The following is a 15,340-nucleotide window of genomic DNA, read 5'->3' as shown; positions in this document are numbered from 1 at the left end:
ATGAATCCTCTGCCATTGCTACTAGTTATAATTGAGGGCACACACTTCTCCTCTCTTCAGGCTTTCCCAATATTTGAGGAGTCTTCACCCTTAGATGGAATTTTGTTTGATTAGTACATTTATATTAATAGACTATGTATTTAATAGCAGCCAATTCAGAGCCTTCTAAAGTACATTCTAAAATAATGAGTTTTTTTTTTTTTTCCTACTGGCAGTTGCTCAGGAAAAAAATCCAACCAACCAACTACAGGTTATATTTTAAGATGGTTGATTTCTGTGCTCTGGATTCCTTAAGTGAAATATGCTTTACTCATAAAAAATATTACAGATAGAATCCCATTTACAACTGGAATTCTTACAGAGACTTTTGTACCATGGCTGTCATCCTCTTTTAATAATTATCTGATTGCGTACTGCACTCAGTAATGTCTGACTCTGTGCAACCCCAAGGACTATAGCCCACCAGGCTCCTCTGTCCATGGGATTTCCCAGGCAAGAATACTGGAGTGGGTTGCCATTTCCTTCTACAGATTATCTGGTTACTCCTCCACAATTAGTATAATGGTTGCAATAAAAGATAGAAAATAATGACTTTTGAGCTGGGAGAGACCTGAGAAATAATCATTTAATCCTAATTACTCCCCCAAGCAAGGTTTCAAACCAAGAGCCTCCTGCTGTCTTAGACCCCATCTCCCAGTCAAAGCTTAAGTCTCTGAGTAGGACCTTATGCTTTCTGCCTTCCATGCTTGGAAAACTGAGCTAAAAACTTTGAGCACTTATACTTTGTTGCCTGCTTTGCTGCTGCTACGTCACTTCAGTCGTGTCTGACTGTGTTCGACCCCAGAGACGGCAGCCCACCAGGCTTCCCCGTCCCTGGGATTCTCCAGGCAAGAACACTGGAGTGGGTCGCCGTTTCCTTCTCCAATGCATGAAAGTGAAAAGTGAAAGTGAAGTCGCTCAGTCGTGTCCGACTCTTGGCGACCCCATGGACTGTAGCCTACCAGGCTCCTCTGTCCAAGGGATTTTCCAGGCAAGAGTTGCCTGCTTTAAATCCACCTAAACTCTGATCATCTCCAGAAACCAGCCAGAGTCATATCAGGAGGGAAGGAGAAGGGAAGATGGAAAGGGAACCTGCCATGTTTGTTCATCAAGTTCAAGATTTGGTGACTTGCTGTGAAAAAAGCCTGGCGTGCTGCAGTCCATGGGGTCACAAAGAGTCGGACATGACTGAGCGACTGAACTGAACTGAACTGTGAAGAGTCGGCCTTGCTTCTCTTATCTCTAGGTCTCTCCTACCTGTGCTCTTGACCTCACCTTTCTCCTGATCCTCTTGCTCCATCAGAATCTTTTTGTGTGTGTGGGCAGTGGGAGGTGGGGCAGTCGGGTGGCAGATATCTTCAAATTCTCCGTGATAGTTGATTCCTTCTCGTTAGATCTGCAAACAGCATCAGTTTTCCCTTAACAAAAATGTTCCCTAGGCTATGTCTCTCCTTAAGGTCACCATCCATTTCTTTCTCTTTAGGATTTTTTAAAATAATCCGTTATTAGAACATATTATATTTAAATACTGTATGATATCACATATGCAGTTTAAAAGCAATATGAATGAATGCATGTGCAAAATAGAAACAGACAGATTTAGGGGCTTCACTGGTGGCTCACTGATGAAAAACCTGCCTGCTAGTGCAGGAGATGTAGGTTTAATCCTTGGGTCAGGATGATCCCGTGGAGGAGGAAGTGGCAACGCACTCCAGTATTCTCGCCTGGAGAATCGCATGGATGGGAGAGCCTGGCAGGCTACAGTCCAGGGGGTCACGAAGAGGCGGACACAGCTTAGCAACTACACAGATATTTAAATACGGAAAAGGATATTTAAATACCCTTTATCCTTTAAATATTTAAATTGAAGGATGGTATGAGCTCAGTTCAGTTCAGTCACTCAGTCCTGTCCCACTCTTGGTGACCCCATGGACTGCAGCACACCAGGCTTTCCTGTCCATCACCAACTCTCAGAGCTTGCTCAAACTCATGTCCATCGAGTCGGTGATGCCATCCAACCATCTCATCCTATGTCGTCCCCTTCTCCTCCCGCCTTCAATCTTTCCTGGCACCAGGGTCTTTTCCAGTGAGTCAGTTCTTCACATCAGGTGGCCAAAGTATCAGAGCTTCAGCTTCAGCATCAGTCCTTCCAATAAATATTCAGAACTGATTTCCTTTAGGATTGACTGGTTGGATCTCCTTGCAGTCCAAGGGACTCTCAAAAGTCTTCAACACCACAGTTCAAAAGCATCAATTCTTCAGTGCTCGGCTTTCTTTATAGTCCAACTCTAACATCCATACATGACTATCAGAAAAACCATAGCTTTGACTAGATGGACCTTGGTTGGCAAAGTAATGTCCCTGCTTTTTAACATGCTGTCTAGGTTGATCATAGCTTTTCTTCCAAGGAGCAAGTGTCTTTTAATTCCATGGCTGCAGTCACCATTTGCAGTGATTTTGGAGCCCCCCAAAATAAAGTCTGTCACTGTTTCCACTATTTACCCATCTATTTGCCATGAAGTAATGGGACTGGATGCCATGATCTTAGTTTTCTGAATGTTGAGTTTTAAGCCAACTTTTTCACTCTCCTCTTTCACTTTCATCAAGGAGGCTCTTTAGTTCTTCACTTTCTGCCATAAGGGTGGTGTCATCTGAGTATCTGAGGTTATTGATATTTCTCCCTGGCTGATTTCAGCCCAGCATTTTGCATGATATACTCTGCATAGAAGTTAAATAAGCAGGGTGACAATATACAGCCTTAATGTACCCCTTTCCCTTTGCAACCAGTCTGTTGTTCCATGTCCAATTCTAACTGTTGCTTCCTGACCTGCATATAGGTTTCTCAGGAGGCAGGTCAGGTGGTCTGGTATTCCCATCTCTTTCAGAATTTTCCAGTTTGTTGTGATCCACACAGTCAAAGGCTTTGGCATAAAACAAAAGTAGATGTTTTTTGGAACTCTCTTGCTTTCTTGATGACAGTATGAGATAATGTTTTATTAAATACCAAAATGTGTACATTGTAAGTTCAGCCTGATAGTGAAAAATATTAAAATATAGCCACTGGTAGTTCTGGGGAAAAATGTGATTTTGACGCATTTATAGCTCTCGTAAGTATTGTAGTTTTTGAGAGAGACTGAAATTAGAGGTCTGTTTGGGAGTGACATTGAAGGAATTTTTACATTGGAAAGAAGTATGATCTATATGACTAGAATCTAGGCTTTTATGATTATGTGGTATATTTTATAATTCTGTGATATGGAAACATATTTTTCTGCTTTTTTCAAAATCAAATAAAAATATGTACTTTCAAAAAAGGGCAAATAAAGACACAGGTAATTCTTATGTCAGTTATTCTGTCTTCAACAACGTTTAATAGAATTTCCACCTCATTATTGATGGAACATATTTCTGTATATAATATTAATGATATCTATAAATGTGACCACTCAGTAGTGTCTTTGGAAATAATATAGTCAGTTCCGTCTTTGCAGTATAGAACCTGTGTTGATATCTCAGCATACGTACATACATACATACATACAGACAGGTAGACATGTATTTTGACAGCTCATTTCTCCACTCCAAGACCAAAAGCCTCAACTACCACACCACAATACCACTCGCAACCACTGTGGGAAAAAAAGAGTCATTTGGGTATTTTTTATTGGTGGTGGTTTGTCTGAGGAACGGAAAAAACATCAGTCCTTTAAGAGCTGAATGATTTCTAGAGCTTTTTCTTGGGCATGAAATTCGAGTTGATGTACACGTTCGCATTTATGGGGAGAACGCGTGGCGTGTGGGCCAGGAGCAGCGAGCTGGACCCTGAGCTTGGCTCTGACCGGTCCCAGCTCCAGATGCTCGCGGCTGAAGAGAGCAGAGGGCCAGAGGGGGTGACATGCAGTGATGGCGCGCGACACGCAGGCACCGTCTAACACCTGCAGCCTCTCCTGTCCGCTCACAGCCTTTTGCGTAGTGTTGTCCTCTGTCTTCACTTGGGATTTTTAGCTGTTATCTGAGAGTTAAAGAAAAAGCTTGGAATTGGAAAAAGGAAAGACTGATAATGGGAAAATGCAGAAATAGGTTGAAAACCGTGATGCTTGAGGAAATGTGTCCTTACACATCACTCACAAATATGGAACCGTTGCTTTCGGTTCTGCACTGTTCTGGGGCCACGCCAGCGCTTCGCCACTCTGGCCTGCGAATGAGAGAGTGTGGAAGGAACCACCTGGCCTCTGGGTGCTTGGGTGGTATTTTCCATTGGCAGGGTCTCCTGATACAGCCTTTCCTTCCCAAACATAACTTTCTGGACTTGCCTCCCCTTCTCTTTTGTCCCAAGTTCTCTCGATGTTGTGGTTTCATAATCATGGCATATTGATTGATTTCTATAATCATGGCATAATCCAGGCATCTGCCTCAAGAGTATGATTGGATAAGCATCAACCAAGTGAAATGTGTTTTTTGTCAGAGAAGATACAGTTTCCTTAAGGGACTAGGGTCAGGGATTACAAGTGTTACAAAGGAGAATATAGTTTCTAGAAAGCACACTGAACTGGGAGTCAAGAGACATGTCTGTCTCTATCAGGGCAAACCTGCAGGGCTTCCCTGCTGGTCCAGGGGCTGGGACCCTGCGCTCCCTGTGCAGGGCCCCCAGATTCAATCCATGGCCAGGGAGCTAGACCCCATAGGCTGCATCTAGGACTTGGCACAAATAAATAAATACTTAAAAAAAAAAAGAAGCAGTTGTAATAGTATGATTAAAGATGTGGGATGTTTAGGCTAAGGTGGTAGCAGTGGAGATGAAGAAATATTTTTTTAAAAAGAACTAACTAGTAAGATTGTGGCCTCGGTTAAGATATTTGTCCTGTCTGTACTATGGCCTCCTATTTGAAAAAATGGCATGTGAAGTCCCTTTGAGAACTAACGTAAAGCATCGTAGAAAGCACATTTCTATTTTTGGTTTAGAGGCAGTTGGCATGATTTATGTTCCCTTAATGCCTTCGAAGAAGAATCTGAGAATCGTGGAGCTGGAAGGCATCTGAGAGAGTCTTCTACTTTTTCAGCCTCTGGAAGAAACCCAGGCACTCTGATTTTCCCTGTTGTTATCATCTAAATAAGAGACCTGGACATTTTCAAAGAGATACAGTGTTTAGGACAACAAGGAAGTTGAATCAGAATTTCTTTTCCCTCTTATCACTTGAAACAAGGTTGCACACTGAGATGTTGTCTGGAAGGGCTAGCCTGCTAATCAGAGTGAGGCGGAGGATCATAGGGAGTGCGCAAGCAAGCATGCATGTGTGTGAGTTTGAACATGTACCTGTGTGTGTGTGGACAGCCACTCCTGATTTTTAAACACCAGTTGGGCCCATTGAAGTATGCCTCTCAGTGGCAGAGAGCCATGGTTGTCATTGGACAGTGTCTCATTGAAAGCACGTTTGTATTATTAAGAATTCGCCAATTTACAGAATAAAACATAGTCACGGAAGATAGAATTTAACTGTTCCTTTCAGGTGTATCAGGTATACAGTCCTCCTTCCAACAGGCCTCCCTCTTTCTGCATACCTGTTCCTTGGACATTCTCCTTAAAAAGCATTTCTTTCCTCAGATGACTAATTCTTACAAGTTTTCTATTCTTATGTACTAAAGTTTATTTTAAAGCTCTTAATGTTGGCTGGTGCATCTTCTACACCCCCCAGCAGAAACATTGTGTTAACCAAAACATGCATTTGGTTCCATAAGAGCTTATGGAAAAACCTGAATGAACATTTTGATCAACCCAATACTTGTCTGACATATTCCTTTAACTGTCTTCCAGTGTTTTGCTCTATTTCCCACAAAGAACTTGACCCATAAGTCTAACCTTAAGGCACACATCTTAAGTCCACCTCTCATATTTCATTGTTTACAGGAGGAATGGTTGGTCAGTTTGATCAGTGTTCTTCTTGTAATACCTTTCATATTACTCAGGTGAAAATAGTGTCTTGGGACTTCACTGGCGGTCCAGTGGCAAATACTCTGAGCTCCCAATGCAGGAGAACTGGGTTCCATCCCTGGTCAGGGGACTAGATCCTGCATGCTGCAATTAAGAGTTTGCATGCCACGACTAAAAATCCCACATCTGCAACTAAGGCCCAGTGCAGCCACAAAAATACATGTTGAAAAAAGAAAGAAAGAACATAGTCTCTTAAAAAAAAAAACCACACTCTTTTGTCACTGTACATCTGGCAGTTTTATCATGGACTTTGTTTTTCAGTGCTGTGATAATTATAGCCCCTTTCCCCTGTGTTCTCTCTACTCTGTACACTAAAAAATAATAATAACAACATTTTGTACTGTTGTTGTTGTTGTTCAGTTGCTCTGTCGTGTCCAACTCTTTGTGACCCCATGGACTGCAGCACACCAGGCTTTCCTGTCCTTCCCTATCTCCTGGTGTTTGCTCAAATTCATGTGCATTGAGTTGGTGATGCCATCCAGCCATCTCATCCTCTGCTGCCCCCTTCTTTTCCCTTCAGTCTTTCTCAGCATCAGAGGTTTTTCCAGAGAGTCAGCTCTTTGCATCAGGTGGCCAAAGAATTGGCGTTTCAGCTTCAGCATCAATGAATATTCAGGGTTGATTTCCTTTAGGATTGACTGGTTTAATCTCCTTGCAGTCCAGAGGACTGTCAAGAGTCTTCTCCAACACCACAGTTCAAAAGCATCAGTTCTTCGGTGCTCAGCCTTCTTTATGATCCAACTCTCACATCCATACATGACTACTGGGAAAACCATAGCTTTGAACTATCCAGACCTTTCTTGGCAAAATAATATGTCTTCTTTTTAATACACTGTCTTGGTTTGTCATAGCTTTCCTTCCAAGCAACGTCTTTTAATTTCATGACTGCAGTGATTTTGGAACCCAAGAAAATAAAATCTGTCACTGTTTCTACTTTTCTCCCTTACATGTGCCACGCAGTGATGGGACCAGATACCAAGATCATAATTTTTTGAGTGTTGAGTTTCAAGCCAGCTTTTTCACACGCTCCTCTTTCACCCTCATCAAGAGACTTTTTAGTTCCTCTTCACTTCTACCTTTATAGTGGTCTCATCTGCATATCTGAAGTTATTGATATTTCTCCCAGCAATCTTGATTCCAGCTTGTGCTTCATCCAGCCTGGTATTTTGCATGGTGTATTCGGCATATAAGTCAAATAAGCATGGTGACCATATCTAGCCTTGATGTATACTCCTTTCCCAGTTTTGAACCAGTCAGTTGTTCCGTGTCCAGTTCCAACTGTTACTTCTTGACTCACAAGTTTTTCAGGAGACAGGTAAGGTGGTCTGGTACTCCCATCTCTGTACTCAGTCCTTTTTTGGGCTGATGAAACTGAGGAGATAATACTAATATCTTACTGCTTTTGTCAGAGTTAGCTCCACACAACTGGATACTATTCTCTGTGTATTCTGTGACCTCAGTATCTTTTTTCTCCTCATCGACTCTGTTGGAATCTGACTTTCTTTGTATTTTATCTACATAATTCATTTTTCATTGATAAATAATACTGCTACTTTTCATTGATAAGTGTGCTGTGCTTTACTTACACTAAGTAAACACTGTCTTGTTTTTGATGGATCATTTCTATCTGATTTGTTAAGGTTACTTGGAATTCTATTTATATATTTATTTTTCAGGGAAATTAGAAACCTTAACTTAAGTTTGTAGCCGTGAAATGACTGAGAATGTTTTAAATTCCATTGTGACAGTCACTGATTTAAAAAAATTGTTATTGTTGGACCCGGCAGTCTGGGTACTGTGCTATAACTCCCCTAAGTTATGTCAAGCTACTTATTTTAGTCTCTGTTAACTAAAGGTTTTTCTGTTTCTTGGTGTTTTTAAACACCACCAACATTGATAATCGTAGCTGATTGCTTGAAACTAGATTTGAATGGTTTAGAATAATAATCTGGGGGGTTGTGGTTGGTGGTAGAATAAACTCAATAATTTTTGAATTTATTCATGTAGCTTTGGTAGCATCATTTTATATTTTTAGTAGCAAAATGAGAGAAAAATATAAGAAAGGCTTTGGATTGAGCTTAAACGTCTATTTTGTAGATATTTTGCTCAGTGCTGGACTTTGAGAATGTCTTTGCTTTGATTTTAATTTAATCATATCTTATTTAATATGTATTTTTTTTGTTATTGTCATTACAGATTTCAGAAGGTGACAATGAAATGTGAAGAAGTTACATTTCTACTGTGATACTTGAAAATTAGTAGCTGCCTACCAAATTTTCATGAAAATTAAATATGACTTAGGAGCATTTGATTTATGAAGGCTTATGATGTCATCCGTTGCGACAGAGAGCAAAATCCAGAGGGCGGTGAGCCTGCAGGGAGTTGACCCAGAAACATGCATGATTGTATTTAAAAACCACTGGGCGCAGGTAATGTTGGAGTTTCACCCTCTCTGCTGGTTAGGTCGTCTTAGAGGCTTCTATTGGGCTGATCCATGGGTCCCTACCTGTGTGACAAGTAACTAGGCTTCCAGAAACATAGGGAGGAAACCTTTTTAGGTAGGAAGAAAAGCAAATTTCTCTTCTTGCTTTCTTAGAATAGGTAGCTATTTAAAAACCTTGCTTTTCATGAAAGCAATTACAGGACGTGAATGTTCCCCAGATATTTTTAGAGGAGCAGCAGTTGGCCTTCAAGTGACTTGTATATCACTTTGCAGTATACTTGACCGTGAGTACATCCTCTTTCTTTCCCTTCTCCTGCTGATTTTAACTCAGTCCTTAAACTCTAACAATACTGAAAGACATATTTATTAAGTATTTGCCAAGTGCTGTCCTGAATACCACAAATGTCTTGTATCATTTAATCTTCTCCACAAACTGGTAAGGCAGTAAGTTTTAGCGTCCTCATTTTACAGGTGAGGGAACAGAAACTCGTTAGCTTGCCTGGAGGTTATATGACTAGTGACTTTCCGTTCAAGTACTTAGACCTTGGTCCCATGACTCCAAGACTAGTGTATTTGACCTCTGTGCGCTACCATTTTTCAGGCTTGTGGTCCCTCTGTCATTTAAAGAAGGAAGGTAGCTAGAAGTATCTGAATTCATTACAAAGCTCTGGGTTTTTTTTTTTAATTATTATTATTCATTTTGACTTCTCTGTGACTCTTCTTGGATCTACTTGTATGAATATTTAAGGGTTGAATGGTCAGGAAATTTACCAGCTTGCCCCTTCCCTCAGAGAGTTTACAAGGAGAAAAATAAATAAAATTGGCATTCTTTACTACTTGTCTACCATTACACTCCCCAGGTGAGCTGGTAAGTGGCTATTTATGTGACAGTTTTTTAATGACTACCCAATTCCTTCCTGTGGCTGGAAATAGCACATAAGTTAAAGCACTGAGCCTGTAGATTATAGCAGTTACAGGGACACAGTTTAGATCAAAAACAAAATCAGTTCTGCTTCTGGGTCATTAACACTTTGTAGCTTCTTGTCACTGTTCAGTGTAAAGCTTCTAAAATTCTTTTTATGCATTTCCCTTTCTCTGACTTTTAACTGTTAAAATCTTAATGGGTTTGCCCTGGATATTAAGGGCACATCTGCTTTAGCAACGGGAAGAAAGTAATCCAGGAGTTTTCCAGATAATTTGAGTAATTACCTTTGGCTTTGCACTTGAGTGCTGACGCATAGCACCTTTTGTTTGGTGGCGCCAGTTCAGTTGCTAAGTTGTGTCTGATTCTTGCAACCCCTTGGACTGTAGCCTGCCAGACTCCTCTGTCCATGGGATTCTCCAGGTAAGAATACTGAAGTGGATTGCCGTTTCCTTCTCCAGGGGATCTTCCTGACCCAGCAATTGAACCCTGGTCTCCTGCATTGCAGGTAGATTGTTAACTGACTAAGCTACAAGGGAACTCCCTTTCATTTAGTGCAGAAAAGTACTGAGTTGAGGGTAAGGGCAAGTTTGTCAGAGGGACTGGAGTCTAGTTATTAAACATTTTCTTTTGTAAAGTGAGTGCACTCTTGGTCCAACTGTGTTTCAGCCATTTTTTTAACTTTGGCCAAATTTCTTACCCGTTAGTCTTGACTTTCCTTTTAAATAAATCTGGAAAATGCCCTCAGTCTCCCTCTATTTCCCAAGGCTCTTGAGGGCCCAACTGTTACCTTTATAAATAAAAATACTGGTTAAATCAATTCATGTAGACGTCAATGTAATTACAGTCATTGCTTGGTATCTATGGGGTATTGGTTCCAAGATGCCAGCAGATAACAAAATAGGGGATGCTCAAGTCCCTTATACAAAATGATGTTTCCATATCACCTAGGCACATCTGCACGTCCTCCAGATCATCTCTAGATTACTTATGATAACTAATACAATATAAATACTATGTGAATAATTGTAAATGCAATGTAAATAGTTGCCAGTGTGCCGCAAATTCAAGTTACGCATTTTGGAACTTTCTGAAATTTTTTCCCAAATACGTTCCATCTGTGATTGGTTGAATTTGCAGAGGTGGAACCCTCAGATACAGAGGACTGACTGTATTGTTAAATGGAGATTTAGTGAGCCCAAACTTCAGCTCCCTCACTGTGGGCATCACAGGTGGGACACAGAGAAGTATAAGCCTTTGTCTGGGCTTTTCTTTTAAATTTCTTTTTAACTGGAGGATAATTGCTTTACGATGTTGTATTGCTTTCGGCTGTACAACAACGTGAATCAGCCATAAGTTTACATATGTGCCCTTCCTCTTGCGCCTCCCTGCCACCGCTCAGCCCGTCCCACCCATTTAGATCATCACAGAGCACTGGGTCACGCTCCCTGTGTTACACAGGAGCTTCCTGCTAGCTATCTGTTTCACACATGGTGACGGATACGTTTCAGTGCTATCTCTCAGTTCGTCCCACCCTTTCCTTCCCCTTTACCATGTCTACAAGTCTCTTCTCTATGACTGCATCTCTATTGCTGCCCTGCAAATAGGTTCATCAGTACAATTTTTCTAGATTCCATATATATGCATTCAGTTCAGTTCAGTCGCTCAGTCGTGTCCGACTCTTTGCGACCCCATGAATCGCAGCATGCCAGGCCTCCCTGTCCATCACCAACTCCCGGAGTTCACTCAGACTCACGTCCATCAAGTCCGTGATGCCATCCAGCCATCTCATCCTCTGCCGTCCCCTTCTCCTCCAGCCCCCAATCCCTCCCAGCATCAGAGTCTTTTCCAGTGAGTCAGCTCTTCTCATGAGGTGGCCAGAGTACTGGAGCTTCAGCTTTAGCATCATTCCTTCCAAAGAAAAACCAGGGTTGATCTCCTTCAGAATGGACTGGTTGGATCTCCTTGCAGTCCAAGGGACTCTCAAGAGTCTTCTCCAACACCACAGGTCAAAAGCATCAATTCTTCGGCACTCAGCCTTCTTCACAGTCCAACTCTCACATCCATACATGACCACAGGAAAAACCATAGCCTTGACTAGAGGGACCTTAGTTGGCAAAGTAATGTCTCTGCTTTTGAATATGCTATCTAGGTTGGTCATAACTTTTCTTCCAAGGAGTAAGCGTCTTTTGAGTTCATGGCTGCACTCACCATCTGCAGTGATTTTGGAGCCCCCAAAAATAAAGTCTGACACTGTTTCCATTGTTTCCCCGTCTATTTCCCATGAAGTGATGGGACTGGATGCCATGATCTTCGTTTTCTGAATGTTGAGCTTTAAGCTATTTGTTTTTCTCTTTCTGACTTACTTCATTCTGTGCAACAGGCTTTAGGCTCATCCACCTCACTAAAACTGACTCAGATTAGTTCCTTTTTATGGCTGAGTAATACTCCAGTGTGTGTGTGTGTGTGTGTGTGTCTGTGTATAGCACTACTTCTCTATCCATTCATCTGCTGATGGACATCTAGGTTGCTTCCATGCCCTGGCTATTGTAAATAGAGCTGTAATGACCATTTGGGGTACATGTGTCTTTTTGAATTATGGTTTTCTCAGGGTATATGCCCAGTAGTGGGACCCTTGGATCATATAGTAGTTGTATTCCTAGTTTTATTTTTTAAAGTGACTTCCATACTATTCTCCGTAGTGATCAATTCACATTCCAGTGCAGTAGGGTTCCCTTTTCTCCACATCCTCTCCAGCACTTATTGTTTGTAGATTTTTTTGATGCTAGTCATTCAGATTGGTGTGAGGTGATAGCTCATTGTAGTTTTGATTTGCATTTCTCTCATAATGAGTAGTGTTGAGCATTTTGTGTGTGTGTGTGTCTGTGAATTGGCCGTCTGTATGTCTTTTTTGGATGTCTTTTTAGATCTTCTGCCCATTTTTTGATTGGGTTCTTTGTTTTTCTGATATTAAGCTGCATGAGTTGCTTGTAGAGATTAATCCTTTGTCAGTTGCTTCATTTACAATTATTTTCTCGCATTCTGAAGGTTGTCTTTTCATCTTGTTTATGGCTTTCTTTGCTATGCAAAAGCTTCCAAGTTTAATTAGGTCCCATTTGTTTATTTTTGTTTTTATTTCCGTTACTCTAGGAGATGGGTCACAGAGAATCTTGCTGCAACTTATGTCAATGAGTGTACTGCCCATTTTCCTCTAAGAGTTTTATACTTCCTGGTCTTACAGTTAGGTCTTTAATCCATTTTGAGTTTATTTTAGTGTTTGGTGTTACGAAGTGTCCTAATTTTGTTCTTTTACACGTAAGTGTCCAGTTTTCCCGGCACCACTTAATTGAAGAGATTTTCTTTTCTCCATTATATTTTCTTGCCATCTTTGTCAAAGATAAGGCACCCGTAGGTGCTTGGGTTGATCTCTGGGCTTTCTGTCTTGTTCTTTTGGTCTGTATTTCTCTTTTGTGCCAGTACCATACTGTCTTGATGATTGTAGCTTTGTAGTATAGTGTGAAGTCAGAAAGGTTGATTCCTCCAACTCTAGTTTTCTTTTTCAAGATTGCTTTTGCTTTTCAGGATCTTTTGTGTTTCCATAAAAATTGTGAATTTTTTTGTTTTGGTTCTGTGAAAAATGCCATTGGTAACTTGATAGGGGTTGTACTGAACCTGTAGATTGTTTGGGGTAGTTTAATCATTTTCACAATATTGATTCTTTCAATCCAACGAACATGGTATCTTTCTCCATCTGTTTCTGTCATCTTTGATTTCTTTCATGAATGTCTTATAGCTTTCTGTATACAGGTCTTTCGTCTCCTTAATTAGGTTTATTCCTAGGTATTTTATTCTTTTTGTCGCAGTGGTGAATGGGACTGATTCCTTAATCTCTCTTTCTGATTTCTTGTTGTTAGTGTAGAGGAATACAAAGGTTTTCTGTGTATTGATTTTGTATCCTGTGACTTTACTAAATTCACTGATAGGCTCTAGTAATTTTCTGGTAGTATCTTTAGGATTTTCTATGTTTATTGTTGGTTCATCTGCAAACAGTGAGAGTTTTACTTCTTTTCCAATCTGGATTCCTTTTATTTCTTTTTCTTCTCTGATCAACATGGCTGCTGCTGCTGCTGCTAAGTCGCTTCAGTTGGTTTGTTCATGATTTCTATTTTCCTTTTTCAACCTTGGAAGATGGTACTTTTCTAAGAATTTGTGCCTTTCTTCCAGGTTGTTCATTTTATTGGCATATGGTTGTTTGCAGTAGTCTCTTATGAGCCTTTGTATTTCTGCACTGTCTGTTGTAACCTTTCTTTTTTCATTTATAATTTTGTTGACTTGAGTCCCCTTATTTTTTTACTTGATGAGTTTGGCTAATGGTTTGTCAATTTTTTTTTCTTCTCAAAGAACCAGTTTGTAATTTTATTGATTTTTGATATTGTTTCTTTCATTTCTTTTTCATTTATTTCTGTTCTGACATTTATAATTTCTTTCCTTCTGCTAACTTTGGGGTTTTTTGGTTGTTCTTCTTTTTCTGGTTGCTTCAGGTATAATGTTGGATTGTCTATTTGATTTTTTTCTTGTTTCTTGAGGTAGGACTGTATTGCTATAGACTTCCCTCTTAGAACTGCTTTTGCTGCATTCTGTAGGTTTTGGGTCTTTGTGTTTTCATTGTCATTTGTTTCCAGGTATTTTTTTATTTCCTCTTTGATTTCTTCTGTGACCTCTTGGTTATTCAGAAGCGTATTGTTTAGCGTCCATATGTTTGTGTTTTTTACAGATTTTTCCCTGTAACTGATATATAATCTCATAGTGTTGTGGCCAGAAAAGATGCTTGATATGATTTCAGTTTTCTTACCAAGTCTTGATTTGTGACCCAAGTTGTGATCTATCCTGGACCATGTTCTATATGCACTTGAGAAAAAAGTATATTCTTCTGTATTTGGTGGAATGTACTAAAGATATGTTAGGTCCATTTATCCTAATATGTCATTTTAGACTTGTGTTTCCTTATTAATTTTCTGTCCATTAGTGTAAGTGGGGTATTAAAATCCCCTACTATTGTTGTGTAAAATCCCCTACTGTTTTTGATTTCCTCTTTATGTCTGTTAGTGTTTGTCTTATGTATTGAGGTGCTTCTATGTTGGATGCATAAATATTTGCAGTTGTTATGTCTTCTTGGATTGATTCTTTGATCATTAGGTAGCGTCCTCTATTGTCTCTTGTAATATTCTTTATTTTAAAGTCTGTTTTGTCTGATAGGAGAATTGATACTCTGGCTTTCTTTTGATTTCCAGTTGCTTGGAATATCTTTTTCCATCTCCTCACTCTTAGTCTGTGTGTATCTCTCCATCTGAAGTGGGTCTCTTGTAGATAGCATACATTCAACCATTCTGTGTCTTTTGGTTGGAGCATTTAATCTATTTAAATTTAAAGTAATTATTGATATATATGTTCCTGTTGACGTTTTCTTAATGTTTGGGGTTTGTTTTTAGAAGTCTTCCTTCTCTTGTGTTTCCTGCCTAGTGAAGTCCCTGTAGCATTTGTTGTAAAGCTGGTTTGAAAGTGAAAGTGAAAGTCGCTCAGTCATGTCCGACTCTTTGCGACCTCATAGACTGTAGCCTACCAGGCTCCTCCATCCATGGGATTCTCCAGGCAAAAATACTGGAGTTTAGTGGTGCTGAATTCTCTTAACTTAGCTTTTCTGTAAGGTGTTTGATTTCTTCATTGATTTTGAATGAGATCCTTGCTGGACAGAGTAATCTTGGTTGAGTTTTTTTCCCTTTCATTACTTTCAGATATATCCTGTCACTCCTTACTGGCCTGCAGACTTTCTTCTGAAACATCAACTGTTAATTTTATGGGGTTTCCCTTGTATGTTACTCGTTGCTTTTCTCTTGCTGGTTTTAATGTTTTTTCTTTATGTTTAATTTTGTTAGTTTGATTTATATGT

The 15,340-nt window shown here is 40.0% G+C and overlaps 1 protein-coding gene across 2 annotated transcripts in view; it reads left to right on the top strand.

Annotated features, from left to right (window-relative positions):
* FHIP1A (FHF complex subunit HOOK interacting protein 1A) overlaps positions 1–15,340 on the top strand; it is a 297,133-nt gene that overhangs the window by 176,514 nt on the left and 105,279 nt on the right. For both annotated transcript variants that reach the window (XM_040251457.1, XM_040251458.1), the window contains one exon: positions 8,225–8,457. In XM_040251457.1, the coding sequence (XP_040107391.1) occupies positions 8,353–8,457 (105 nt within the window). In that variant the 5' untranslated portion in view covers positions 8,225–8,352. The remainder of the gene's footprint in view (positions 1–8,224; positions 8,458–15,340) is intronic.

This window comes from Oryx dammah, unplaced genomic scaffold (genome assembly GCF_014754425.2).
Source record: "Oryx dammah isolate SB20612 unplaced genomic scaffold, SCBI_Odam_1.1 HiC_scaffold_12, whole genome shotgun sequence".
In the NCBI taxonomy this organism is placed as follows: Eukaryota; Metazoa; Chordata; class Mammalia; order Artiodactyla; family Bovidae; genus Oryx; species Oryx dammah.
This window is presented reverse-complemented; position numbering and strand designations above follow the sequence as displayed.